Raw genomic sequence first — 24,918 nt, forward strand, 5'->3', positions numbered from 1 at the left:
GTCCCAGCCCCATACCTGCTTGGGTTCCTTCTGCAGCTCCCAGGCTGGACAGCCTTTCCTAGCCAATTCCAATCTCCATCCTTAACAGTCCAGTCCAGTGTCATTTCATCCTCACTCCAGTACTGGCTAGCCTGCCACCCAGTTTCTGGCTGCGGCTGCTATATGGTTACAACTTCTCCTGGAAATGAAAGAAAAATCTAAGTACAAAATGCTGGCAAGTTTTTAAACTATGTTCCTCTTAAGATGTATTTTGGTAGAATGAAAACATTTGTAACCTTAACTTTGTATTAATGGTATATTTTGGTGTGGATTTAAATGTATTCCTAAATAATCATCTACATAAAAGATGAAAATAAACATTTTCTGATGTTTTTACTAGAATGTTACTAAGGGTAGGAATCATTGGCACTTAGAAAGGAAAGTACAAGTCATTTAAAACCTCAACATTATTTACAATAATTTTGTCTCTGTGTAAATAATTTTCTTTTATTATTTATTTTGAAGTTTTCTATGTCATGAATTCAGAGGCCACAGAAGTTATAGCACTGTAATAGCAGCCACTGTAATGCATAGTGCTTTGATATGCTGGATTGCCTATTATACCTACGGTGGTTTAACCCCAGCCAGCAATTAAGTACCACGCAGCTGCTCACTCATTTCCCTCCCACCCAGTGGGATGGGGGAGAGAATCAGGGGAAAAAAGTAAAACTCGTGGGTTGAGATAAGAACAGTTTAATAGAACAGAAAGGAAGACAATAATAATGATAATAATAACAATAACAAAATTACAATAATAATAATAAAAGGATTGGAATATACAAAACAAGTGATGCACAGTGCAATTGCTCACCACTCGCTGACTGATGCCCAGTTAGTTCCTGAGCAGCGATCCGCCCCACCTGGCCAACTCCCCCCAGTTTACATACTGGGCATGACATCACATGGTATGGAATACCCCTTTGGCCAGTTTGGGTCAGCTGTCCTGGCTGTGTCCCCTCCTAACTTCTTGTGCCCCTCCAGCCTTCTTGCTGGCTGGGCATGAGAAGCTGAAAAATCCTTGACTTAGTCTAAACACTACTTAGCGACAACTGAAAATATCAGTGTGTTATCAACATTCTTCTCATACTGAACCCAAAACGTAACACTATACCAGCTACTAGAAAGAAAATTAACTCTATCCCAGCCAAAACCAGGACAACACCACATAGCATAAATAATAAAAATGGTAGATACATGCACTCTCTGTCAATATATAGGCAAAAAATACACCCGTCAAAACTAGCAGATGTATAGTACACTTATGTTTAGAGATTGGCACCTACTGGAAATACAGATAAGAAGTTGTGTAATAGTAGTAGACACAGCTTTTTCCTCCCTTTCATCTATTTTCATTGGATCTTTTAATCATGTACTTTGCCTTTTGTAGTTCTCTAAAATATTTCACATATATTAGACTTTATGGCCCCTCTGTTCAAATAAAGCACTTAAACATGTTTACTTTTAAGCACCTCTCAGGCTCCATTGACTTCAATGGAAGATACATAGTCTTAAATTTACACACGTGCTAAAGTGTCTCCCTGAAGATTGATCCCTAAGGAAAGTAACCCTGTTTAAACAATAAGGAAAGAGTACATGTGCCACATGAAAAAATTCTTGGAATTCCTTGGTTCTTCAGAAGAGCTTAAGAGACAGCTACTTTAAAATGCAAAATTATCAGTCCAGTCAAAGGTGGTACTTCTCACATTTTGAGCATCATGTACGCGCAGGGGATTCAGAACAATCTATTCTGGAGACAAACTGCATTTTTCAAATGTCTCATAACCCAACAGGGGTAAATCTGTTTGGGTTTTCTTCCTCCAACTTTTTTTTTTTTTTTTTTTTTTTAATTTACACTGTTTCAGTGAAAAGTTTCTCCCAAAAGGAAGTCCAAGGACAAAGTTCTAAAAGAGTGAAAATAAGCCTACAATAGCTCAGAGAATAAAATTCAGGACTCCTCGATGTTGCTTCTCTTTTTGGATCATCACTAATTTTTAGCAGGCTTGATGAGTTTGACTCAGCCTCCACCTTTGTTGTTCCTCTCCTGCAAAGACTTACCAAGCGCTTAGTTTCACTGAGTACCTGCCTGCTTTTACATATGGACTCCTGGCTCTAATTCTCTATGTATCATCCAGGATTCTCTTATTATAATCTCATTTGTATTGCCTATTTTTAACATACATGCACTGCTGGAACTCACCTCTCATCCTTCTAATGAGGTCCTACAGAACATGAAAGGCTAAATAACATTACATAAAATAGTGCTAATTCTTTCTTTTCCATGGTCTAGTGAGTTTCTTCTGGTGGAAAGAGTGCCACACAAAAAACCTGTAAGAGTGCCCTGTTATGACATCCCAAAGTTCCACTCCTATTCCTACCTTGTTTGCTTATTTGTTTACTTATAATAGCCTTTTAAATATGCTTAATATTTTAGTATCTTTTTTATATTTAAAAAAAAAAAGTCCATTGCCTTTTAAAGACTGGAAGTTAAAAATATCTTTAATTGCCTGATACTCAGCTAAGAACAGTTCCAGGTACATAAGATGCATTGTAGCTGTAACCACAGTCTCCATGTTTTCTTATCAGCTTTGAAGGGCTTGCATACAACAGTTCATTATCTTAAGGTGGAAACAGGACTTGAAATATTACACCAGAAAAGCAGTATTCCTATTATACTGACACTATATAAATCTTAAACAGAAACAGAGGTAGCTTTTTAAACAGCGGTACTCTATTTTATATTATGTTTTCATTTTGCATGACTCACGTGCTTAATATTGGATAATTATATTCTCATTTGTTTCAATGTAAGGGGATGATAAAGGAAAGTAACAATAAAAATAGCACTACCTGTTTACACAGTCACGGACCTCCCCTCGTCAAGAGAACTTCAGCTTCTTAGTGACTTCTCCAAGGTTATGCCTTTTCTTCTTCCATTTCTCAGGACGGTATTATGCTATTTTTCTTAAACAGATACTATCAGTTTGGAGTGCACTACAGGGTTAACTGAAACAGAAAGTGAGTCCTAGCACAAGATAGGGAACAGGGTACAACAGATAATTGTGAGGTTATTGTACAGCCTTGTCAAAGACTGGAAATTGTATGATATGACAAGGAGTATCTGTGATTTTTAGATAAAATATGATCAAATGTCATAATGTATTTCAGAGACATGCTGCGAAATTTAATTATAAAAATATGTCTTAAGGCATTGGGTGAAAGGTCTGGTAGACAAATAAAAAGAAAAGGGTGTTTATTCCTGTAATGATAATACAAGATTTTGAAATTTACCGTACCTGCTTGAGTTAGTTCGCGTTGACAGACACATTTCAAGTGGGCTTTTGCAAGTTTTTCTGCAGTATAGGGAAGAGCAGTTGTACTGGGGAATATTTCTTCCTAAAGTACGATAAAATTATTAAACTCATTTTAGCTTTCCTGGTTCTTCACACATGACTAAGTTATCATAACAACCTTTTCTGTCTTTTTGAAGAATTGTATTGTACGGTGGAAGGAACTGGATAGCCCGTGGACTTCATCCTAATGGAGACTACTGTAAAATCTTTTATTTCCAGTACTTCTGTGTTGATAGATTCATTAAAGCTGCCAAGGAGAAACAACCAGCAAAAGCTCTAATTGGTTCCCAAATAAGATCCCTACTACTACAGTGATTTACTCGGCGCTCCTGTTGTAGAGAATTTCAGCAAGCTGATTTGCCCCAAGACTCACACATGCTGGAAAATAAAGCCCTGCAAGGCTTGCATTAGGGAGGGTTAAAAAAAAAGGCTCACTGTTTTCCACCACCCATTAGGCTCACATTGGCCTCATTTTGCAGCGCTGTTCTTGTAAAGGATGTCTTTTTATACACTAATGCAGTATCTAGACCATGCTGACACTGTCTTGAAAGGCTCTATGAGCTACTATACTTGACAGAACTGAAAGAGTAATATTATTTATTTCGTTTCCTTGCTCAGTGGGGTAATCTCATGAGATATGAGTCTCTTCTTCATGAGGGCCCTGGGGATAGCAGTCAGAGTGAAACTCAGCCATACTTTTAGTACAATGCAAACAGCACAGACCACAGCACTCAGGCTCCAACAGCAAAAGGCAGACCAAAATATCAGGTATGGTGCCCAGTATTGTAATTTATTTGGAACAACATTCTGTAGACTGGTTACTTTCAAATAGATCTGCTTCCTCCTTGTAAAAGCACAAGAGTAAGGTTGTCTTGAAATGGCATTGCTGCTTCATAAGCCTCATCTGTGAAAGTCAGCTGAGGAAGGGTCTCAAAAATGAAAATATTATTCTGAGGCCTGACCTCAACACAGTTGTGAAGTGTTCTGCCATATTCCATCTTTCTTAACAAGTACTCTCAAATCTCAAAACCCACTTTCTGGACAACTAGTCTCCTGAGAGCAGAAAAGGGAAAGAGAAGATGGAGTGGCAGACAGTATATCTTAAAGTGACAGCAAGGAAAATCAATTAAGTTATTTTCAGTCTTACGAGACTACAGAGTTTGGGGTTTTTTTTTAAAGAAATGGAAGCTTCCTATTTTCCCAACATTCTCTGTAAGTCACACACTGTTAGACTGTACTGTACCACATTTTTAGATCATTTTTCTTCTTTTTTCCTCCTCCTCTTCTCAAATTTGCATCTCATAAGGCATCTCAATGTGAAAACTGCAGTTGCTCTTAAGAATAGTGCTTAATATGAGTGCCGCTCATTAGTTTCCTAATGCTTAGAAACTTACGTAACACAATTCAGTTTCAGGCCTTCTAAAGAATAACTAATTTGCCCTAACTATTCATTGTTGAGTATCTACAATCCCAGCTGAGAATAAAAGGATTCATAGGTATTTACCACTTCTGAAAATCAGGCCTAGTATACCTTTGACTACATACCCAGATGTGGGCACCCCAACCAGAGTCTATTTTTAAGAAATCCTGTAAAAATGCCCATATGCCTGCTTTCACATCACAAAGACGACAGTGCTCGAGCCAGAATTAGAAGTTCCTGGCTCCCAAACACACTCTGACCACACCATCTCTTGTGACAGAGAAGAGAGCAGGAAGCAAGGGTGCAAAGGAACGATGTGGCAATTAGGTAGTTCCTTCTGATCAACGGTGCCTGCCAAGCCTCGCTCTCTTTGTGGGTACTGCAAAGCTGCTGTCATGGGGCCCACCTGATTCAAAGGAGTCCAGTGATCCTTGGTGTGCGAGAAGAATTTGTCAGGCAGCACCGGTTCTTCATAGATGACTTGTATGTCTCAGTCAGTTGCTAACAAAATTTCCCTCTTTAAGTTTTACAGTGAGTTTGGGGAGTTTTAATAAAAGCCCTAAATCCCTGCAGACAGGTGGTAACATCAAAATCTCATCTTCTGTTTCTGAATTCTAAAGAAAGTGTCAGGCAGCTGTGCTTGCAGAGACAAGCTTGATCCCGTAACTGCTCAAACCCCATCAAAACAAACAAACAAACAAGCAGCAGAAGGTAAATGAGAAAGCACAAATTTAGCATGTGCTAACATTGCATGATTCTGGCAAACCTTATGTTCTGTGGGGACTTGCTACAACTTTTGCATGCTAAGTCCTGGCACTACTACTCAAAGTGTACAAGTGATGTTAAAATACAAGCCACAATCTAGGCAACTAAAGTGGAGAACATCAGTTGGGTTTGACGTGGACTGCACAGCATGGATCTCAAGGCAGAGGCAGAGAAGCAGCACCACTTGAAATCTCTGCAACAAAGAACTTCGGGAGAGGTTGCCAAGCCTCTTTCCCCTGGGCTACGAGGTTTTCAAGTACAGCTCCCATGCTGGCACTCTGTCCCACACCCAACAGAGGGCCTGTGCTTAGGTAGAATAAATCCTCACTGCGAGAGGGAGTAATTTATCAGATGCTACTGAAGTTGACATTAAACACTTCATTACATCTTGAAGTTGGACCTTTCAGCCTAACCCTGACCCACAATGGGCAGCTAGCATTCCTGGGAGCCACTGTCATTTCCCACCTGCAAAAAGCACACAGCGCCTTTCTCCCTTGGCTCGCTGAAGAACGAGCTGGCAGTCCTAAATTTTGGTATGTGGCTCAGAGGCCCACGAAGATTGGTCACGCCACATCTACAATTTAAGATTGTGCAATATTTAAGATTCTTGGTTATGAGAACCACAAGATCACTTGCAGAGCCTTTCACAGGTAAAGGGCTGCCCGCACAAATGATGCGGTGAACACACTTCGGTGCCATGCCTCGTTCTGCAGAGTCAGACGTGGTTCCAGTGGCATGAAGGCTTCTCCTGACAAACTGTTCCTGTAACTTCCCGCTACAGAAGAATGACAGGGAGGAAAAACCAACCATCATCAACAGGATTTTCACATCAGCTGTGACTTTCACACACTGGCAAGACTTCTTCATAGCCCTGCTTTGAGAAACAAGCAATCTGACATACTCTGACACCGACATCACTTCTAGGCCAGAGCCCAAGTTAGACAGGAACATGAAGGAACAAATGCACAGTTGTATCATTGTCATGTTGCTAATATTCAAATATAACCATGTGAGGACATGATTTTTCCAGGCCTTACATACATATGACTTAAGAAAGATCCTCAAGGGGCATAGCACACTGTATTACAAATTCCTCATAGATGACACATAATTACCTCTATTTTGGAAAGGATTAGAAGAAACACTGGAGGGGAGTCCAAAATACACCAGTGACATTCCTTAAACACCTTACTAACAATTTAATTTCAACTGCATGGGTGCGAAAAGATGTTTGTGCTGGTTTGGGCTGGGATAGAGTTAATTTTCTTCACAGTAGCTAGTATGAGGCTATGTTTTGGATTTATGCTGAAAACAGTGTTGATAACACAGGGATGTTTTCATTCCTGCTGAGCAGTGCTTACCCAGAGCCGAGGGCTTTTCTGCTTCTCCCCCCACCCCACCAGGGAGAAGGCTGGGGGGGGGCACAAGGAATTGGGAGGGGACACAGCCGGGACAGCTGACCCCAACTGACCCGAGGGATATCCCAGACCATACGATGTCATGCTCAGCAGATAAAGCTGGGGGATAAAGAAGGAAGGGGGGGATGTTTGGAGTGATGGTATTTTGTCTTCCCAAGTAACCACTAGCTATGATGGAGCCCTGCTTTCCCAGAGATGGCTGAACACCTGCCTGCCCATGGGAAGTGGTGAGGAATTCCTGGTTTTGCTTTGGTTGCGTGCACAGCTTTTGTTTTACCTATTAAACTGTCTTTATCTTAACCCATGGGTTTTCTCACTTTTACTGTTCCGATTCTCTCCCCCATTCCACTGCGCGGGGGGGCAGTGAGCGAGTGGCTGCGTGGGGCTTAGCTGCCGGCTGGGGTTAAACCCTGACAGTGATGTATAAACAAAATGGCAAACTATTCCAATATCAAGCCAACAAGAAGCTATGTATGTCTGTAGTGTTATAGTGTCACTATTCTCCAACTCAAACTTACTGTTTAAAACAAAAAAACCCCAAGCATTTTCCCTAAAAATTATTTGCATGATTTCTTTTAAAGAGAAACAAATAAAAACCTGCATCCATTATTAGTCATTTGTACATCCTCTTTAAAGTAGCAGAATATTCCCTACACAAGGAGATAAATATTACTATTCCAAGAATGCTGTCTGAATGTAAGTGGGACTTATCATGATCCAGTCAAAAGGAAGCCATGCAAACTCAGCACCCGAAGAATGAGGCCACTGCAGACTGGATCCTTAACTTCACACATTTCTCCTTCAAGCCAATGGAGCTTTCAAAATTTACACTAGCTGAGGATCTGACTCATAACATTTTATCAAAGGGACAAACAATCAGTGACATGATCTGCTTTAAACAGGATTTACGAACACCCACAACGTGCCACAGACTGGTACCCACGTGTTATCTCTGCTGAACATAACGCAAAATGAGGGTTTACCCGCTTGGGGCTCTCTGCTTTAAATTTCTGTCTTTTTAGACCTGTCCTGTGTGCTTTCCCTTCTGTTGCTGTCCTCCTTTTCTCCTTCAGTTTCTTTGAAGAATCTCCCCAGGTAAACCGAAAGCAAGCAAATGTGGGTGGGGTAACGTAATTTGGGAGCTCCTCCCAACTACTGGAAATGCAACTTCAGTTTTAGCAAGGAACATTTCCAAATCAACTTTCATCTCAGTTGAAAAACAAGTGAGGATACCTAATCTTTTTCTTTTTTTCTCCTTCAGCTGATCATTTCAAGAAGAATATAACTAACTTTGGTCTAGGAGCTTCAAATTATTGCAGTGTTACAACAAGATGAAAAGCTTACATTGCAAGGGCATACAATGTTTACTCCTGCTTCTTAAAAACTCTAAGGCATAGGGGTCTGACAGATAACAGAGATCTACCACGTACATAATACACATCTCATACCATATGCTCGCTCTGAGCTTTGGATTTTTGTGACGTTGCCAAACATTCAGATGCCAATTAAGAAACTAGAATCCAGTCCTTACACAGAGATTAAGTAATTCAGCACAGTGTCTCTGCAAGCTATAATTAAAAGCAGTTAGCTTCATTAGAGGGAGAGCAAAAGTAGAGAGGCAGATACTTATTTTTGGTATTGTTTTCCTATAAAATATACTGTACACTACAACTAACCCATTTACCGCTTTCCAGCTGCATTCAGTTCAAATTAATCAGAACAGACCAAATCTAAGCACTATGGCTAGCACATCAGAGGAGACACAAGGTTAGAGACATCTTAGAATCCTAAGTATTAACTTCTGCAGTATTACCTGGTTGTCTAATTAGACAATTCATCTCAAATACTGCTGCCAAATTTAAAATTATTATTAACATAACAAGGCCAACTGTGCTGATGATACCCATGGCCAAACAAAAAGGGACCTTAGTTTCTCAGGTGCAATACATACGTACGTGCAGAGCATTCTCCTTCCCTGAAAGGACTCACAGTTTAAACATCCTTGCATAGGATGGTGACAAAGATATTAAGCACAACGAAGGGACTAATGTGAGGGCAAAACCAGTTTTACAGCTATTTTTAAATCTTATGTCTAAGTATCTGCATTATTGCTGACTATGGGCTATGAGAAGAATAAAATACAGTTATTCACCTCAAACTTGCTAGGAGATTGATATCTAGGCATTCACTGTGAGACGGTGAGTATATTTAACAGTAGCTATTGTATTAATACAAGGGTAATGTAAGTAACATAACATTTGTATTTCTGCCCCACTTGCTCCCAACCCAGTATCAGGTATCTTAACACACTGTCTCTACCCATTGCGCTGCTAACACAGAAACTGAAGCAGATGACTATTGACATTTGGCAGGAAGCTGCACTTGCAAATATCAACTTAGATTCATTACGGTTAATTACATTTTTGTCAAACAGTATGATGTCATAGTATCTGAAGTAAAAAATGTTCCCTCATGTCATATAGCATCTTAATTATTGTCCTAAGAACATGCACACAAAGCTTTCTTTTCATTCTGTCCTGATTCTCCATGCAAAAATAATATGAAAGCGTGTAACACATTTAAGCCTTGCAAATATATTATCTGCAACTTACACTTTGGGATACCATTAAAATGTGAAAGAAAATATATCCAGATGAGCCAGTCTCCTTATATACAATAGTACATGATCGACTGTCTAGCAGACGGAAAACCCACACTTAAAAGATATGTTTTCAAATTCAGAGTGGCTTTGGTGGACAAAATTTACCTTTGTTAATATCTCTTCACACTTAGAATATTCTAATAGGAACATACACATCTGTTTCATATTTTAAGGGGTATCTTTCATCCTTTCTCTTGCTTGTGTCTAGGAACAATTTTAGAAGTGAGAAGCACTGGATTCTTACCAGAGCAACTTTTGACCCATTCTTTGTTAACCTGGGTACGTTGTGAACAACTGGTTTTGTGTTCTTCACTCCCACAGGCGTCTTTCATGTGCAGATCAGAAGTCAAGGGCCAATGGATACCTTACACCTTCTCTCAGTACAGAGTCTTGCATAATGTGATCTTGGTCTTGACAGACCGTTATTAAGCACTATAAAGCACTGCTACTACTATTAAAATGGAACTACTGGAGGAAACAACAAGGGTGAATGAATGAATGAATAGCAGCATTATGACAGTTACACATCTGATGGTTCCAGATAGAGATGTTCTAAAAACTCTGTTCCACATTAAATCAAATAATAAATTTTAAGCAGAAACTAGTCTAGTCTAACACACTGCATATTATAGGCCACAGAACCACACCAATAACTCAGGCATCACACCCATGGATATCAGAATGAAATAAGAAAAGGATAGGTAGTCTCATCTCTTAAATTATGTCAAGACAGCAGGAAGTTTTAAAGTCTAGTCTTGGTCCTTCCACTGTCTTGAGAAAGCAGTATAACCAGTTTGCCTGAGTGTCACTGTTTAAAAAGTTGGAGTACTTACTTATCCCACAAGGGTTCTGTCAGGTTTAATTAATTATGCCTGTAAAATCCTTTCTAAATGAAAAGTGGCAAGCATGATTTATTAATTAAGTCTAAAACACCACTGCAGAATCAGAGACGGATCATTGTTTTATCAAGAGAATAACATTTCTAATAAAATACATTTCAAATGGGAAATTATAATAGCAGCCTTTTTGACTTATTTAAACTTTTTTGTGAGGAGCAAAGCAATAGACTTCTGATGAGTTCTAGGAATAGAAGTGTAATCAAGAACAAGAGAGACAGGAACGCTCGCCCACCGACATTCATGTGGCACTAAACGGCATTGCATAAATCATGAGAATGGGGGCTACATACCTAGCATTGCCGTAGGACCAAGCTGACAGAAAAATACTCCGCTGCCTGTTAGATGTCACTTGCTTGTAGCCTGGCTACGTGCAAGGATCTGTGCAAGTCACCTAGATATAGCCACCCACAACCGACCACGGCATTAGTCGCCCAAAACTACCCATAAGATGGCAACGTATGATCTACAAAGGGCCTGATTTATGGCAGTATGACGCTACCGCTGTCAGCTCTCACGCTCACAGGTGTACCAACAGCTACAGCCTGTATCTGCAGGCAGAATCCAGGTGTCAGTTATGAATGACAGCTGTCAGTTATGAATGACAGCTGTCATTGATGCACACCTCCTCTCGAGGGGCAGCGGGCCCTCTGTTTTGGTCCTCTTTTCCCTATGACGGCAGCTGTGTTAGCTAAGGTATTCCTCACTGGGAAATTAGAATTCAGTCGGTGCTCGCTAGGGCCAGGAATCCACCAGCACAGATAGAAGAGTAGTTCAAAACATTCAGGAAAAGTTGTGGATCGAAGGAGCCGTGAGTGACACCGGTTCAGCACACCCACTGGAGGGTCAGTCCCGCAGCCCAACTCTTTCGTGGACCATAACTCCGCCTGCACCGGCGAGCTCCACACCCTCAGCGCCGGTGGCCAGAGTTTCAGAGGAGGAAATGAATCATGCCCTCGGAATGCAACTGAAATCCTGCAGATCCGAGAAAATACTTATTCATGTGCATTTGTGTACGTGCATACCTCGTACGTTGCCAGTTACATTTCGATCAGATACCGCATAGGAATAAGAATACCCCAGATCTAGTGGTATTGAACATTAGGTGGCATTCCAAACATAGGGCACGTGATTATAAGTGAAACAAGCTGTACCACATGACTTAAAATATAACATCAACTGAATTTGGGCCCGATCCAGCACGAAATAACCACCGCTTTTCCAGGCTACACAGACATCAGGTTTGAATGGTCACACTGCAGCAACATGACACATAATTTGGAAATATCAACTTGTTATAGAAAGACAGTAAGGGATTGTCTAGACTGGGTCAAAACGCCGTGCAGAAACATTTTAGCTAAAATTAATACAGCGTAAGAAAGGGTGAGCCAAGTTTGATTTGTGAGTTGGCCATGGCAAGCCCGTGGGAAGATCTCCTCAATTAAATTATTACTAATTTGTTTACATTTGCCTGTGAAGTTCCCAATTCTGGGTCACATCACCTCTCTGCCTCTTTGTTTCCCAGCCTCCTCCTTTTTTACCACATCGACTTAAGACGACCAGGCACGAGAGCCACCTCTCCATGCTCACGCAGACCTGGCCAAGCAGCACGGCTCTTCCACGAGCAAAAAGGTTGAGACGGCCCCAGCACCAAACTTTCCGGAACAGCCAAGCACCTCAGACACAAGCCCCATCTTTTTAAAGCGGCGTCGATGCCTAAGACCTGGATTTAGCCGCAGGCTCCGACACAGGCGCCAGTCTCGCTTGCTAACTGGGGATTTTCAGTGTGGCAGGTGCATCCCTGGCAGGGACCCCCCCTTGGGCAGGGGCAGAGCTGAAGCGGCAGATGACGCCATGAGCAACGGTCCTTGCCCATGCTGCTACTCCACAAAAAGGCACTGCAGGTAACGTCGTTATTTGGAAGTAAGGTGACAAGCGTATCGCGCTGCAGATCTCGGGGCAGCCCAACCACGTCTTCACTAGTGTTTGCGACAGTTCTCGCCAGAGACAGCTGGTCGTGACCTACCTTCAAATATCCTCTAGCTGGGTGGTTACGTTGAAGACATGGAGGAGATTTGAAGCCACCAAAGAATGCAGTAGTTACACGGCCTGGATTGCCATCACACCTCTGTACGCGTCCTTTCCTGGAGAGGTAGAGGTGTGCATTTTCTTCTAACCAATTCTTCAATCTCCTGCTTACAGGTAGTTACCGCGTGTCATGAAGAGCCGAGTGTGGCCTCCTGCTCCAGCTCAACTTTCACCCTGTTTTAAAAAAACATTTTATGTGACTATGTAGCCAAATCTGCCCCAAACATCAGAGTTCGGGGCCTCTCCCCATCCGTATGCTAAAATGCATGTAGGAATAAGCAGGACAAAGAAGCCATAGAGATGGAGTCCATTGTCCTGCAAGTCCTTACATGAAATTTGCACCATATTTGATTGGACAATTAACAGCTGCGCATTTCCATTACACTTGCAGTGCTTCGCCATGGCAGCGCTGCCCCTTCCCAGCCGCCTGAGGTGGCACGAGTATTTCCATTCTCATGCTGCCGCTGCTGCCACCGCTACTAAAACAGCAGGGAAGACGGGCTTGTTCGGAGCTGTGGTCCATTTTGCCTGCCGTTACGTCCTCACAGAGTCGATGTGACAGGTTGTAAAAAGCCTTTACAACCTGGTAGGCTGCACACAGCGGTCTGAATGAGAATTATAGGGCTGCCTCGTGTAAAAAAGGTAAAGGACAGAAACCGCTTCCTGGGATGGTTTCTTTTATCACTTATGTTTGGAGACAGGGATGCTCCAAACAAACAGTGCTCAAGACCATTTCCTAAAACAAGACACCAGGGCACACATGGAAACGGATTCTCATTTAACCTTACATGTATAAAATGATAAATTGGGTCCCTAAGGGCTGAAACGTCAGACTGACTCCAGAGTTTCAAATATAAAAAAAACACAGGTTACCTTCCGGGTGTAAAACTGGTCCCTAAACCGACTGAAACACCACGTTGACTCCAAAATATCAGAAATACAGGTTGCCTTAAAGTCCGGGTTGAGCCTCCAGCACTTAAAAAAAACACCAGAACCACAAAAAAGCCCCGAAACCCATCAAGTAGGAAATCTTTTAAAACTCCAATTAGGGGAAAAGCAGCTAACAGCAATTAGCAGCCTATTCAAAGCACCCCTCGCACTCACCGCCAAACGGGGGCGGGGCGGGGCCGAGGCGGGGCGGGGGCGGGGCCGAGGCGGGGGGCGGGGGCGGGCCGCGCCCCCGCCTCGGCCCCGCCCCCGCCCCGCGTCACCTGACCGTGCGCCGCCGCCGTCACAGACGCATGCGCAGTGGCCGTTGGCGTCGCCGTGGAGCAATGGCGGTGCTGGTGCGGGAGCCGTTGGCTTCGCGGGCGCGGCCGTGGCCGCTGCCCCCCGGCGGTTGTTCGGTGCGCGGCCTCCTCCGCGATCGGGCTCGGGCGCTGGTGAGTGAAAGGTGGTGAGGGAGAAACCGCTGGCGTCCCCTCCTCAGGCTTCGGGGCGGGGGGATGGTGGTCCCGGTACCGGAGGGGGGCTAGCAGGCCTCATGTCTGCCCTCGCCCCTGTCCCGCTCGCCGTCAGGGCGCTGAGGGGGCTGTCGCATGTCGCGACCGCGGGCACGCTACTTCTCGTTGCTGTCGCTTAGCTGAGCAGGAGGGTTGGCTGTAAGAGAATCCTGTAGTCTCTTACATATCTTTATTATGTATATGGAAGATCAATCTTAAATTCTTTACAGCTCAAAAAATGCGGCGTCTGTTTTTAATACGGCGTTTGAGCGTTTAGTGTAAATTTTCCTGTAGCATGGCTTTTCCCTATCCGTGTTTACAAGCTGATTTAGACTGGGTTTAATTCTTTGGTAAACAGGAACTAAAAGCACCACAGAGAATGTTTATGCTTTTAAGATCGTCTGATTTTTGCTTGCCTTCTGTTCCTGTAGGAAGGAGGGAAACATAACTCCTTAATGATCTTTTTTTGTCAGAATGTTTCATTTTAAGTCAATTATACGACTCAATTTTGCTGTTTTTTTAGAATATTCCTGAAGAAAGCTTGTATGTGAAATGTAATGGACGACTGGTTAATGATGAAGATGTGTTGCAGAATGGAGCCGTTTATAGTCTGGAACCAAGACTTTGTGGTGGAAAAGGAGGTTTGTTGCTTAACTGCTTGTTACCAATTAAAAAACTTTTGTTATACTGTAGTCTATACTGATAGCAGCAGTCCTAATCTATTAGCAGATCTCTTGTAATGTGGATGACTGTGATATAACGTCTCTGAGCTGAAACCAAAGTCGACATGCGAAGCTGAGAGTTGACCAGGGAAGCTGCAGTTCAGCTAACAGCTTTGCTGGCGTACCTCTTCACACCCTGGTCAGCTTAGCTCTATTAGTAGAAATCTGTGACATGCATCAGAGTGACTTCAGAGTTGAAATTGTGTTTAAAAGCACCTGGCTTCTTCGGCTCCTAAGTTTCATTCGTGGTCACTTAGGACAAATATTCCAGGTACAGATAGTCTGTGATTTGAGTATGTTATGTGACCTAACTGATTTTGTCTTCACTTATTTGAAAAAGCATGTAAATGCCAAGATCTCAGTAGCCTAAGAACTAAAAAATCCAGTCTAAGCTAGACTCCTTATATTGACAAAATATTTTAACTGTGTTGCTGAAGATGTATATTAATCGTATAAAATGATGCAGCCCCTGACAATGTGGACATTCCCTAAAATGGAATATGACGGGTGAAACAAGTTTAGCAGAGTATTTGAGTGTAATTGGAGTCAGTATGTTTGCTTTTTTAATCCATTTTTCCAGCTGTTGCGCTAAAATGCTGAACAGTTGTGCAGCCTCACATCAGACTGCAGCTCATCTTACTTTGCCTTCTTCAGTTTTAGATAGAACTGGAAATAAGTATTGTTGCAATAGCTTATGAGGTATTTTGGTTTCTTTAAGAGCCCTAAAAGTGGTACACGTGGTAGAAGTTCATAGTATAGGATGCTTCTTCCTCACCTATTGTCCACCAGCTTCAGTTATCCTGGGATGACACAGGATACACATTCTGTGATTCACTCTGTGTTGCTGATGTGCCATTGGGGTCAGTTTAAAATTGTTCTGTAACGATTTTGTCTGATTTCTAAAGTGTTCCTTTTGTTTTGACTTTATGACTTAAAATCCTGATAAAAACAGGGAAACAAACACAGGTCAGAACTATTGAGACTTACTGTGTAATCTCAAGGGAATAGAGATTATGCAGGTTTAGAAGAGAACTGAGCATTTTATTATCAGACCTAATTTAGCACCTTAGTGAATGCATTGCTGTTGATTTTGGGGAACATAACCTGGCTAGGTGTAGCAGCTAGGCCCGCGTACTTCACAATGTAAAATTCAGTGGCATGTTTCACGAGTTACAGAAGTTCTCCTCACTAATGGCAGCACTTTGTTTTATTAGCTGAACACAGTACTTTTTCTGCCTCATGATACAGTAGGCTGTCTGGATTGGTTACTGTTTGTAACACTCCTTAAAGGTACTTTTTGGGGCACTGAAAAGTGTAGATTTGTCCAGCTTCTAGTTAAAAAAACAGTGCTTGGCACTTTCAAATTGCTTGAAGGATTATATTAATGTTAATCCACATTGTGTTTCTTTGAGGTAGTTAAACAAGTGTCTTTCTCCAGCTGGGGACAAAATAAGATGGGACTGAGTGAGAGAAATGAGCAATCTTGCCTATGGGACTGAGTGAGAGAAATGAGCAATCTTGCCTATGAGTAATTAGTGGCTGAGGAGTGTGTAGAAATCTATTTTGGGGGGCTCTCCAGCATAACATTGTATATCATGATCATCTTGATGAAGCGGCTAAGGTTGTCTCCTAAAAAAGTTATTTTGTTTTTTGTTAGAGTTTTTGAAAAGGGAATTTAAGTTTGGCAGGGGCTTAAGGGAGAGGAATATCCTGGCTAAATTAGAAAGGACCCAAAATGTTATCTTGAGAGAAAAAAGGTTGCAAACCATTTCACTGGGGGAGTCCAGAAATAGGCTTTCATGTTAGAAGTGCTGCACAGGTTCTAGTGAATCTGGAGTTCATCTGGTGTGATATCAGGAGCACAAAAACGAGATGAGTGGTAAGTGCTGGATACCTTTTTTTTCATTTAGGGTTTCAGCATTTCACCCAATGACAATTGTCCAACATGTTGCAACTTTCAACTTACACTTTATTTCAGTTGCATCAAGGGAGAGAAGTGTTGAATTCACTGTATTCTTTTTCCATAATTAATTCTTTTGTTGTGTACTAGCTCATCTTCATTTGTTTCTGTTTAGCTAATTCTGATTACTTTTTTCCTCAGGGTTTGGGTCTATGCTGCGAGCACTTGGTGCTCAGATTGAAAAGACAACAAATAGAGAGGCTTGCCGAGATCTCAGTGGAAGGAGACTTCGAGATGTCAATCACGAAAAAGCGTAAGGCATTTTCTTAGAAGCTAGAATTATAAAATAAACTGACCATGTAGTTCACTGTTAACAAAAGAGGTCAAATGACAGGCTGTTGTAGCAATGAAATTTTATTTTGAATGCTAAAAAGAGCACAAGTGAAATCTTAAGCACAGATGGACTGGAAGCCAACAGCATTCTTCTGACTTTAATTCCATTATTGCAAAATAGGTGTGATTGTACTGCAGCCTGCTTCTGAGAGACTGTTCTGTGCCTCTTAGATTTCTCATCTGGAATTCTCACAGTTCTCTCTGAAGCTGCAAGACCATGGTATTGGGGATATGTGACCTTACTGCTGTTTATGCCTTCCAAAATAAACTTTACTCTGTTCTCTGTAGCAGAATCCCTATACATTCCTTCAGTAATTCCCCTGGGTGTTGTTAGTTGTCTTTTCCCATTGTCTCCCATCCTAGCAGGTGGTAGAAGCACTGAGTAATTGCAAAGCAACAAACTGATATTACATTAAATGCTGGAAACACTCTAATTTTCATGGTTCTGTCACCTGCAGGATGGCTGAATGGGTGAAGCAGCAAGCAGAACGGGAAGCAGAAAAAGAGCAAAGGCGCTTGGAAAGGCTGCAGCGGAAACTTGCGGAGCCAAAGCACTTTTTCACAAATCCGGACTACCAGCAGCAGTGTCATGAAATGGCTGAGCGACTGGAAGATTCAGTCCTTAAAGGTATTGCAGTTTAACCTCACCTTCTCTCCTCAAAAAATAAAGCAAACTAAAAGTCCCTGTAGCCTCACTCCGGTATGGAAATTTAAAAAAAAAAAGGTGCTGACAGTAACTCTTTCAATGGAATGAAATTTAAATTCCAGTAAAATTTGTTGGACTTCTTTTTTCCTTTTTGGCTACTGCTTTTCTTAAATTGCTTTGGAACAATGTAACACAGATACAAGTGATGCTTCATCTTGCTGTGCTATAGTGTCATCATAATAAAAACAAAATTCTGTGAAGGTAGTGTTGCTAGTTCAGCTGTAAGAATTATGTAATAAGTTTCAGTGAAATGATAATATATAAATAGGTCTTACTAGAAATAGAATCTAACTACAAAATACCTTGTTTCACTTACTGTTTTTTGTAGTTAGTTACCCATGCAGGGTTCCCTTGCTGGCAGCTTGATAGTGAAACTTGAGGCTGAATGGGATGTAGAAACTGAGAGTTCAGTTCAAGAATCCAGTTTTAAGATTGACTCCGTGCCTTAGTAGAGCAGTGTAAGAAAGCTTTTGCTGTTACTGAGTTTATTTTGAAGTTTTGAGTTTATGTAAATGTGCACCAATAGTGATTATTTTCAGCTGGTGTTTTAAATTGCATCTGAAAGTAAAAGTTAAGTAGAATTTACAACATATGTGAATTGTGTACTGATGAAGTAGACTTTTAACTTTTGTTTTGAAGGATTGCAGGCCACTTCAAGCAAAATGGTGTCACCAGAAAGTGGCAGTAGTCGGAAGCGTCCAGGTGAACCTGGAAAGAATGGAACAAAATCTCGAAAAAGAAAATGTTTTTGGTAAGTATTATGACTCTCTTGAGTAGTAAATATTAAGCCTTGAACAGGATGACAGGTTAGGTGCATACAAGCAAGCAACATCTTATCAGAGATGTAGACTAAATAGTAAAATTAAATTGAACTGATTAAATTGGAGAACTGAAAGTAAATCTTTCTGCATTCATTTAATTCTGTCCCAGCTGAGCAGAGGATCTTTATTTGCAAAAACAGGCACCTTTGCCTGCCCTCCCCACTAATACAGTTACATTCTGTATACCTCTCATGTCTCTTTTTTTTTTTTCATTAATGAATTAAATATAGAATGAACTAAAGAAAGATTATTATTTTTTCCTGGCATTTTTCACCTAATGTGACATGAAAGAGAAGTCTTAATGATTCCAGCAGTGTTTGGAATAGCAATAGGTAGCACACATTTCTGTATTGGGAATGCTGTAAAAAGATACCTGTTTTCCGGGGATGTTGGGTCCTGTTCAGTTTTAGCAGCTCTTCCATTTACTAAACTATCCTAAGTAGCTGCTACAGTAGTTCACTGCAGCTCCCTGAAGTGAGTTTTGGAAAGAAAGTGTGACAATAAAAATAATTTTTTAAAAAGTGAAAATAGATTAATATTCATTTGTAATGTACTGCTTATGCCAGGCTGGGATTGGAAGGATTGGATGATCCTGACAGTTCAGATTGTGAGGATGACAGTGAAGATGATTCCCCACATGCATCTGATGGAAGTTGTCCATCAGGCAGCAGATATAATGAAAATGCTGGAAACTCAAATGAATGTTCAAGCAGCTCTCTGGATTTGGTAGATGATAGTCCAACTACCAGTGCAACTGAGAAACCACTGGAGCAGCCAGAAGGTACTGGAAGAGATCTGCAAGGAGAGACACACGCAGGTGGGCAGGCTGAAGTTCCAGCTGAAGAAAACAGCAAAATGACAAAGCCCCTGAAGGAAGAGGCCCAAGAAAAGAATGAGGTAACCCAAGCTCCGAAAGAAGAGGAGCAAGAAAATATTTCTTCTAAGGCACAGGAAACAAACCAGTCACAGAGCACAGTAAGTATGAAGCAGTACAAAATGTGATATGTCTTTTTCTTTAGCTGCTTTTACTCAATCAGTTTTCCCTTTGTGGATCACAGAAAAGGGGAGGGGATTTGTATCCAATGACTTCAGCATGTTAGATGTACATGCTTGCATTAGAATCATGGTCTCCATAAGCTAAGAGAATCTCCAGAGTTTGATTCAGAGCACAATCCCAAGGTTAAAAGGAAAAACAGCTTACCTGAAGATTCATCGTAGGACTTGTGAAAATGGAATGTAGCAAGTTAATGGAAACTGCAGCCAAAGAAGGCTCTTGGTTGACAGTGTCTCCATAGAGAAAGCTGAATTGTAGTATGGTAGCATTGTCTTAAAAGATGCTAAGTAGAATGGGTCAATGTCGTGGTTTAACCTCAGCCAGCAACTAAGCACCACACAGCCGCTCACTCACTCCCCCCCTTCCAGTGGGATGGGGGAGAAAATAGGGAAAAGAAGTAAAACTCGTGGGTTGAGAGAAGAACGGTTTAATAGAACAGAAAAGAAGAAACTAAAATGATAACACTAATAAAATTACAACAGTAGTCATAAAAGGACTGGAATGTACAAATGATGTGCAGTGCAATTGCTCACCACCTGCCGACCAACACCCAGCTAGTTCCCGAGCGGCGATTCCCTCCCCCGCTTCCCCGTTCCTATACTAAATGGGACATCCCATGGTATGGAATACCCTGTTGGCCAGTTTGGGTCAGGTGCCCTGGCTGTGTCCTGTGCCAACTTCTTGTGCCCTTCCAGCTTTCTCGCTGGCTGGGCATGAGAAGCTGAAAAATCCTTGACTTTAGACTAAACATTACTTAGCAACAACTGAAAACACCAGTGTTATCAACATTCTTCGCATACTGAACTCAAAACATAGCACTGTACCAGATACTAGGAAGACAGTTAACTCTATCCCAGCTGAAGCCAGGACAGTCAAGGAAGAACTTCATACAATTAAGATTTTAATAGTCTAGAGTTTCTACTAGGATGCAGTTGCCCTTGGCTGTCTAGTATTGTCTTTCCTGAGATCCATGTTTCTCTTGAGGTTTTTTGTTGTTTTTTTCCTCCTTTTACATAAATAGATACACTCTGGACCCAAAATTCTTCATTGAGGGGAAGAAAGGAAAAAACCCTTTTGTAAGATGAAAGACTCTTACTGATTCTTTTTGACACATTACCAAACACTGTCCAATTTGACTAATCTTATTTATAACATAATTTGACCTTAATGTTTATAATTGGACTCAGTGTTTAAATTAGAAGTTGTTCCAAGTAGATGCCCCCTGAACCAATCAGCTGATCAGTCTTTCTCAGTCTTTATTATAAAAAGACTTGAGTCTAGTTCATAGAGAACCTCAGTAGTCTGCTGCAAGCTTCGGTTCTTCATTGACCATCGAAAGTCTGAAAGCAGCAGCTCCTTCACTAGAGAGTGTAAATGATGGGCCTCATCTGAACTGCAAAGGATGGTGGAAGAGTGGTTTTAAAATGGATCACCTGGTACGTCTGTGGTGGAAGCAGGCCTGTACTGTTGCCATACCATTATCTCTGCTGGCAATTTGGGTTGGTGTTGCAGCCCTCAGCCAGATCAGAAGCAGTGCTGACCATGAGGTTCCTTCTCTGGTGATTGACAGGAGGATGGCTGGGATTCTTCTGCTGAAGAGGCTTTGGATCCATCTTCCAGCCAAGAGGGAGCGTAGCTTTTCCCACTGAATTGATGAAAGCCCAACTAATAATTGGCAGTAAAAGGCGCCAATACTTGTGCTTCATTGCTCCTTGCATAGTATTACTATTAAAACTCTTTAGGGGTAATGAATGTAGGATTATTCTAGGAATAAAACAAAATGTGGCTTTTTTTTCAGGCTAGGGAGTTGCTTGGATTTTCTGCCTTTTTTCAGCTTGAGCAGAAAGTCTACCATCAGCTGCTACTGCCAGTGACTGAATTCTGATAAGTGAAAGTTTAATACAGTTAAATAGAAAAAAGACCAAGGATGTAATCTGATAAATTAGAACCTTACCATCTACTGTAATATTAGAGCTGGCAAATTTAAACAGGATGTTTACCATTCTTCACTGTTTACCTTTTGCTCAGTATTTGTGAGACTGTCTATTCCTAGAACAGGAAACTCCACCAATGCTGTGGCAGATTGTTATTACAGCTGGAAATATTTCTATAATAGTCCTTGATGGATTTTTTTGTTTTTGTTTTTTTTAAGTAGGATGAGAATAATGAGGCAACCAGTCTTTTTTTGTATGCTTAGCAGGACAAAGGTTCTAATTCTGCTAGCATTAATTGTTTTTGCTGAGTTTATAATGAAGTGGTCTCATTCCCACTGCTGGTATTACTTGCTCTGAAGTCTCTTTGATAACTCCACCATGATACGTACCATAAGACTAATATGTGCTTTTAAGTATTGAACTAAATGGGCTTAGATTTTTGTGTCCTTTTTAGTGTGTTAATGTTTAGTGTTAATGTTCAGTGTGTTAGTAATTCCAGCATTTTAGTTATTCAGGCTTTGCCCATGTTCTTGTGTGGACAAGGCCCTGGGCTTGGACTAGACTATCTATAGAGGTCCCTTTCACCCTTGATTATTCTGCAAATATACTAATTTCATTTTAAGATTAAATTTTAATCCCTTGTGGCAGGATGAGGTGAATTTCAGAACTTGCTTTTTGGTTAACCTTACTAAAAAGAGGGTGCTTTTATATCTTTTTCTATAATTACAGTGTAACTGCATTAGAAATAACTATTCATCCTCCTTTCTGCTACTGCTGGGGGTGTACTGGTTATATTCTACATCGGGCTAAAAAGGGGCTTTTGGCTTTGCTGTGCCTCTGGAAGCCAAGGTTGAGCTACTGAACTGCTAGGTGAGATGGTGGGCTCTTCTTTTTAATTCAGTTTTCTTAAGAGTACTTAACTTCTGTGGGGATAAAAACAGTGTCGACTATTTTGTCTCCAGAGGAATAGGATTAAATATTGCCACTTATTTTTTTTATTTTACTTTTTCGGCATTCCTCTATTGCAGGTAGAATGTGTTAATTGTAGTGGCATAATTTTTAAAGTTCAGCACTGTTCATAATTTAAAATGACCAGTGTTTCTCTCTTGGAGGCTGTGTACATTGCAAGCCTAAGCACATCTGCAGCTTGTCTGGACATGTAAGAGTGAGCCTTTAACTAGCTAGCAGAGGCACTGTGAGGAGTAGAATTGTAGCAGCACAGTTGGACACCAGGTACAAAGCTCACCTGGGCATTTACCCTGCTCTTGGGTGTGTTACTTCTGCTAAAATTTGCATGTTCTACAATTACGATGCTAGCTAGCGTCAATTTGCTTGTACATGATGCAGTAATACTTTGCCTGGCTAGCATAAGTACCGCTAATAATGAAAATATCCAACGTAATACATATTGAGACATTGCTCAGCTTTATTAAGTAGTTAGGAATTTGAGATAATCCTAATTGAAGGTCTTCTGTAAAATGAAGCATTCTGTCTATACTTGTTTCTCCCCCCCCCAATCAGGAAGAAAATAATAATAGTCTGATGGGATGTTTCTCTCTTTGCAGGAGGTGGAACCAATAGACCTACTGGCATTCAACTCTGCTGCTGAAATGGAAGCCCTGGGTTTAGATAAACTGAAGATGGAATTGATGTCATTAGGACTGAAATGTGGAGGCACTTTAAAGGAAAGAGCAGCAAGGCTTTTTTCAGTGAGAGGTCTGTCTAGAGACCAGATCGATCCTGCCTTATTTGCAAAACCCTCTAAAGGAAAAAAAAAGTGATTTCAAAAAAAAATTATTTTGTATCCATGTGCTTTTAACTTTTTCTTACTCTGTTGTCATTCTGTACTGCCACATATAATTCTTTGGCATCCCTGGATAGTTTTTGTTTCTATTCTTGATGAAGTTTGATTAATGTAACACAGAGTAAGTTGCTAGATAGCGAGTTAGTTAATGCATATAATATGATCAATATTAAAGGAGTGAAACTACTGTCTTTTGATAAGCTTTACAAATGGTTGTAACAAGTCTTAATGCAACAGGTAGAACAAACTCTCTGTATATGGAAAGAAATAACCTGAATGTTTTCTGGAAAATGGTTGTATGACACCGTCATCACCTATTTTAAGAAAAATGGCAATTGTTTCTTAGCTTTATATTGAATCTCCTTTAATGTGCATTCCAGTTAGGGCAGTTGCAACTGTCAAATGAGAAACATTATGATCCAGGCTTAAAAGCTGAAGTTTCTTTAAATAAAAAGAACATTTTTATATGGATGAGATCAGTATAAATAAAGATGTTGTTCTGTGAGTTTCTTTGGGATGTCAGGTATCAGTATGATACAAATGATTAACGTGTGTAAGTATTTCTTTCAGAAGAAGTTTAATAAGGGTATTTACTTCTTTTGCTCTGGAAAAGTATCTGAGTGAGGGAAAAGAGAGAATCACAAACCTTAAGAAATTAAAAAGAATATGCTTGCTGGCTGCTGAAGGTCTGTAAGATACAGAGTGATCATCTGAAGCTGAATGGGAAATTCAGGATGTGGGTTTTTTTAATTCTTTCCCTATGGTAAAAACAATGGAATGGTCTCCCAAGGACTTAAATATCTGCAGTGGTAGTGCTTTATCATAGAGCAGCATCTGACATCTCAGTGCTGGGAGTTATCCTGTGAGGTGGTGAAGGCCCCTTGCTGGAAAAGCAGCATGTTCGCATGACTGCGGGTGCAGCTGCCGCTTCTCTGCTTTGCGAGGCTTTCAAAAAATGTTTAGTTCAGTGCCTCGCATTTCAGATTTACCACCATATGCTGGAGAATATTATGTTTATGATCTGCTTATCTGATTTTCTTGTAGAGATGCTTGAAAAATATTTTACCTCTCGTGTTCTGACATCATACCATCCATTTATCTGTTTTAAAGTTTGGCTCATAAAGTTTTGAATTGCAATACTGGCAGGAAATGGGCTCCAAACGCTAGGAAATCAGTTCACTTGTGTGGTATTTAACGTTTCTGACATGAGCAGCTTGTATCTGATACTTCAGTCAGTTTTGCAGTCTTATGACCTCTCTCCTCAGAAGCTGTTTTGTTCATGCTTAGAAGTTTTGGATTGAGGGAGGGTGTCAAAGCTCAAGGATTTGTCCCTGACAGACTCCGCAGGCAAGCTGTTGGGTCAGTGGTGGTGGTGCAGCTGCTCCAGCGTGCTGGTTCACCTGACAGCTTGTCCTTCCCTGACCTTCCCAGGCAAAGGCTCGCTCCCCCCCCCGAGGTTTGTGTGTGTGCATGTCCTGTGCATGTCCCCCTTCCGTGGGGGGAC

At 41.1% G+C, this 24,918-nt stretch overlaps 1 protein-coding gene across 1 annotated transcript; it reads left to right on the plus strand.

Annotated features, from left to right (window-relative positions):
* Positions 1 to 13,861: 13,861 nt before the first annotated feature.
* Positions 13,862 to 23,904, plus strand: SDE2 (SDE2 telomere maintenance homolog). The gene is made up of 7 exons (XM_069800035.1): positions 13,862 to 14,020; positions 14,604 to 14,721; positions 16,904 to 17,015; positions 17,554 to 17,723; positions 18,441 to 18,552; positions 19,189 to 19,597; positions 23,176 to 23,904. Exons 1-7 carry the CDS (start codon positions 13,880 to 13,882, stop codon positions 23,389 to 23,391), a joined length of 1,278 nt encoding a protein of 425 aa, XP_069656136.1. The 5' UTR covers positions 13,862 to 13,879; the 3' UTR covers positions 23,392 to 23,904.
* The last annotated feature ends 1,014 nt before the right edge of the window (positions 23,905 to 24,918 follow it).

The sequence above is a fragment of the Haliaeetus albicilla genome, chromosome 13 (genome assembly GCF_947461875.1).
Source record: "Haliaeetus albicilla chromosome 13, bHalAlb1.1, whole genome shotgun sequence".
Classification (NCBI taxonomy): Eukaryota; Metazoa; Chordata; class Aves; order Accipitriformes; family Accipitridae; genus Haliaeetus; species Haliaeetus albicilla.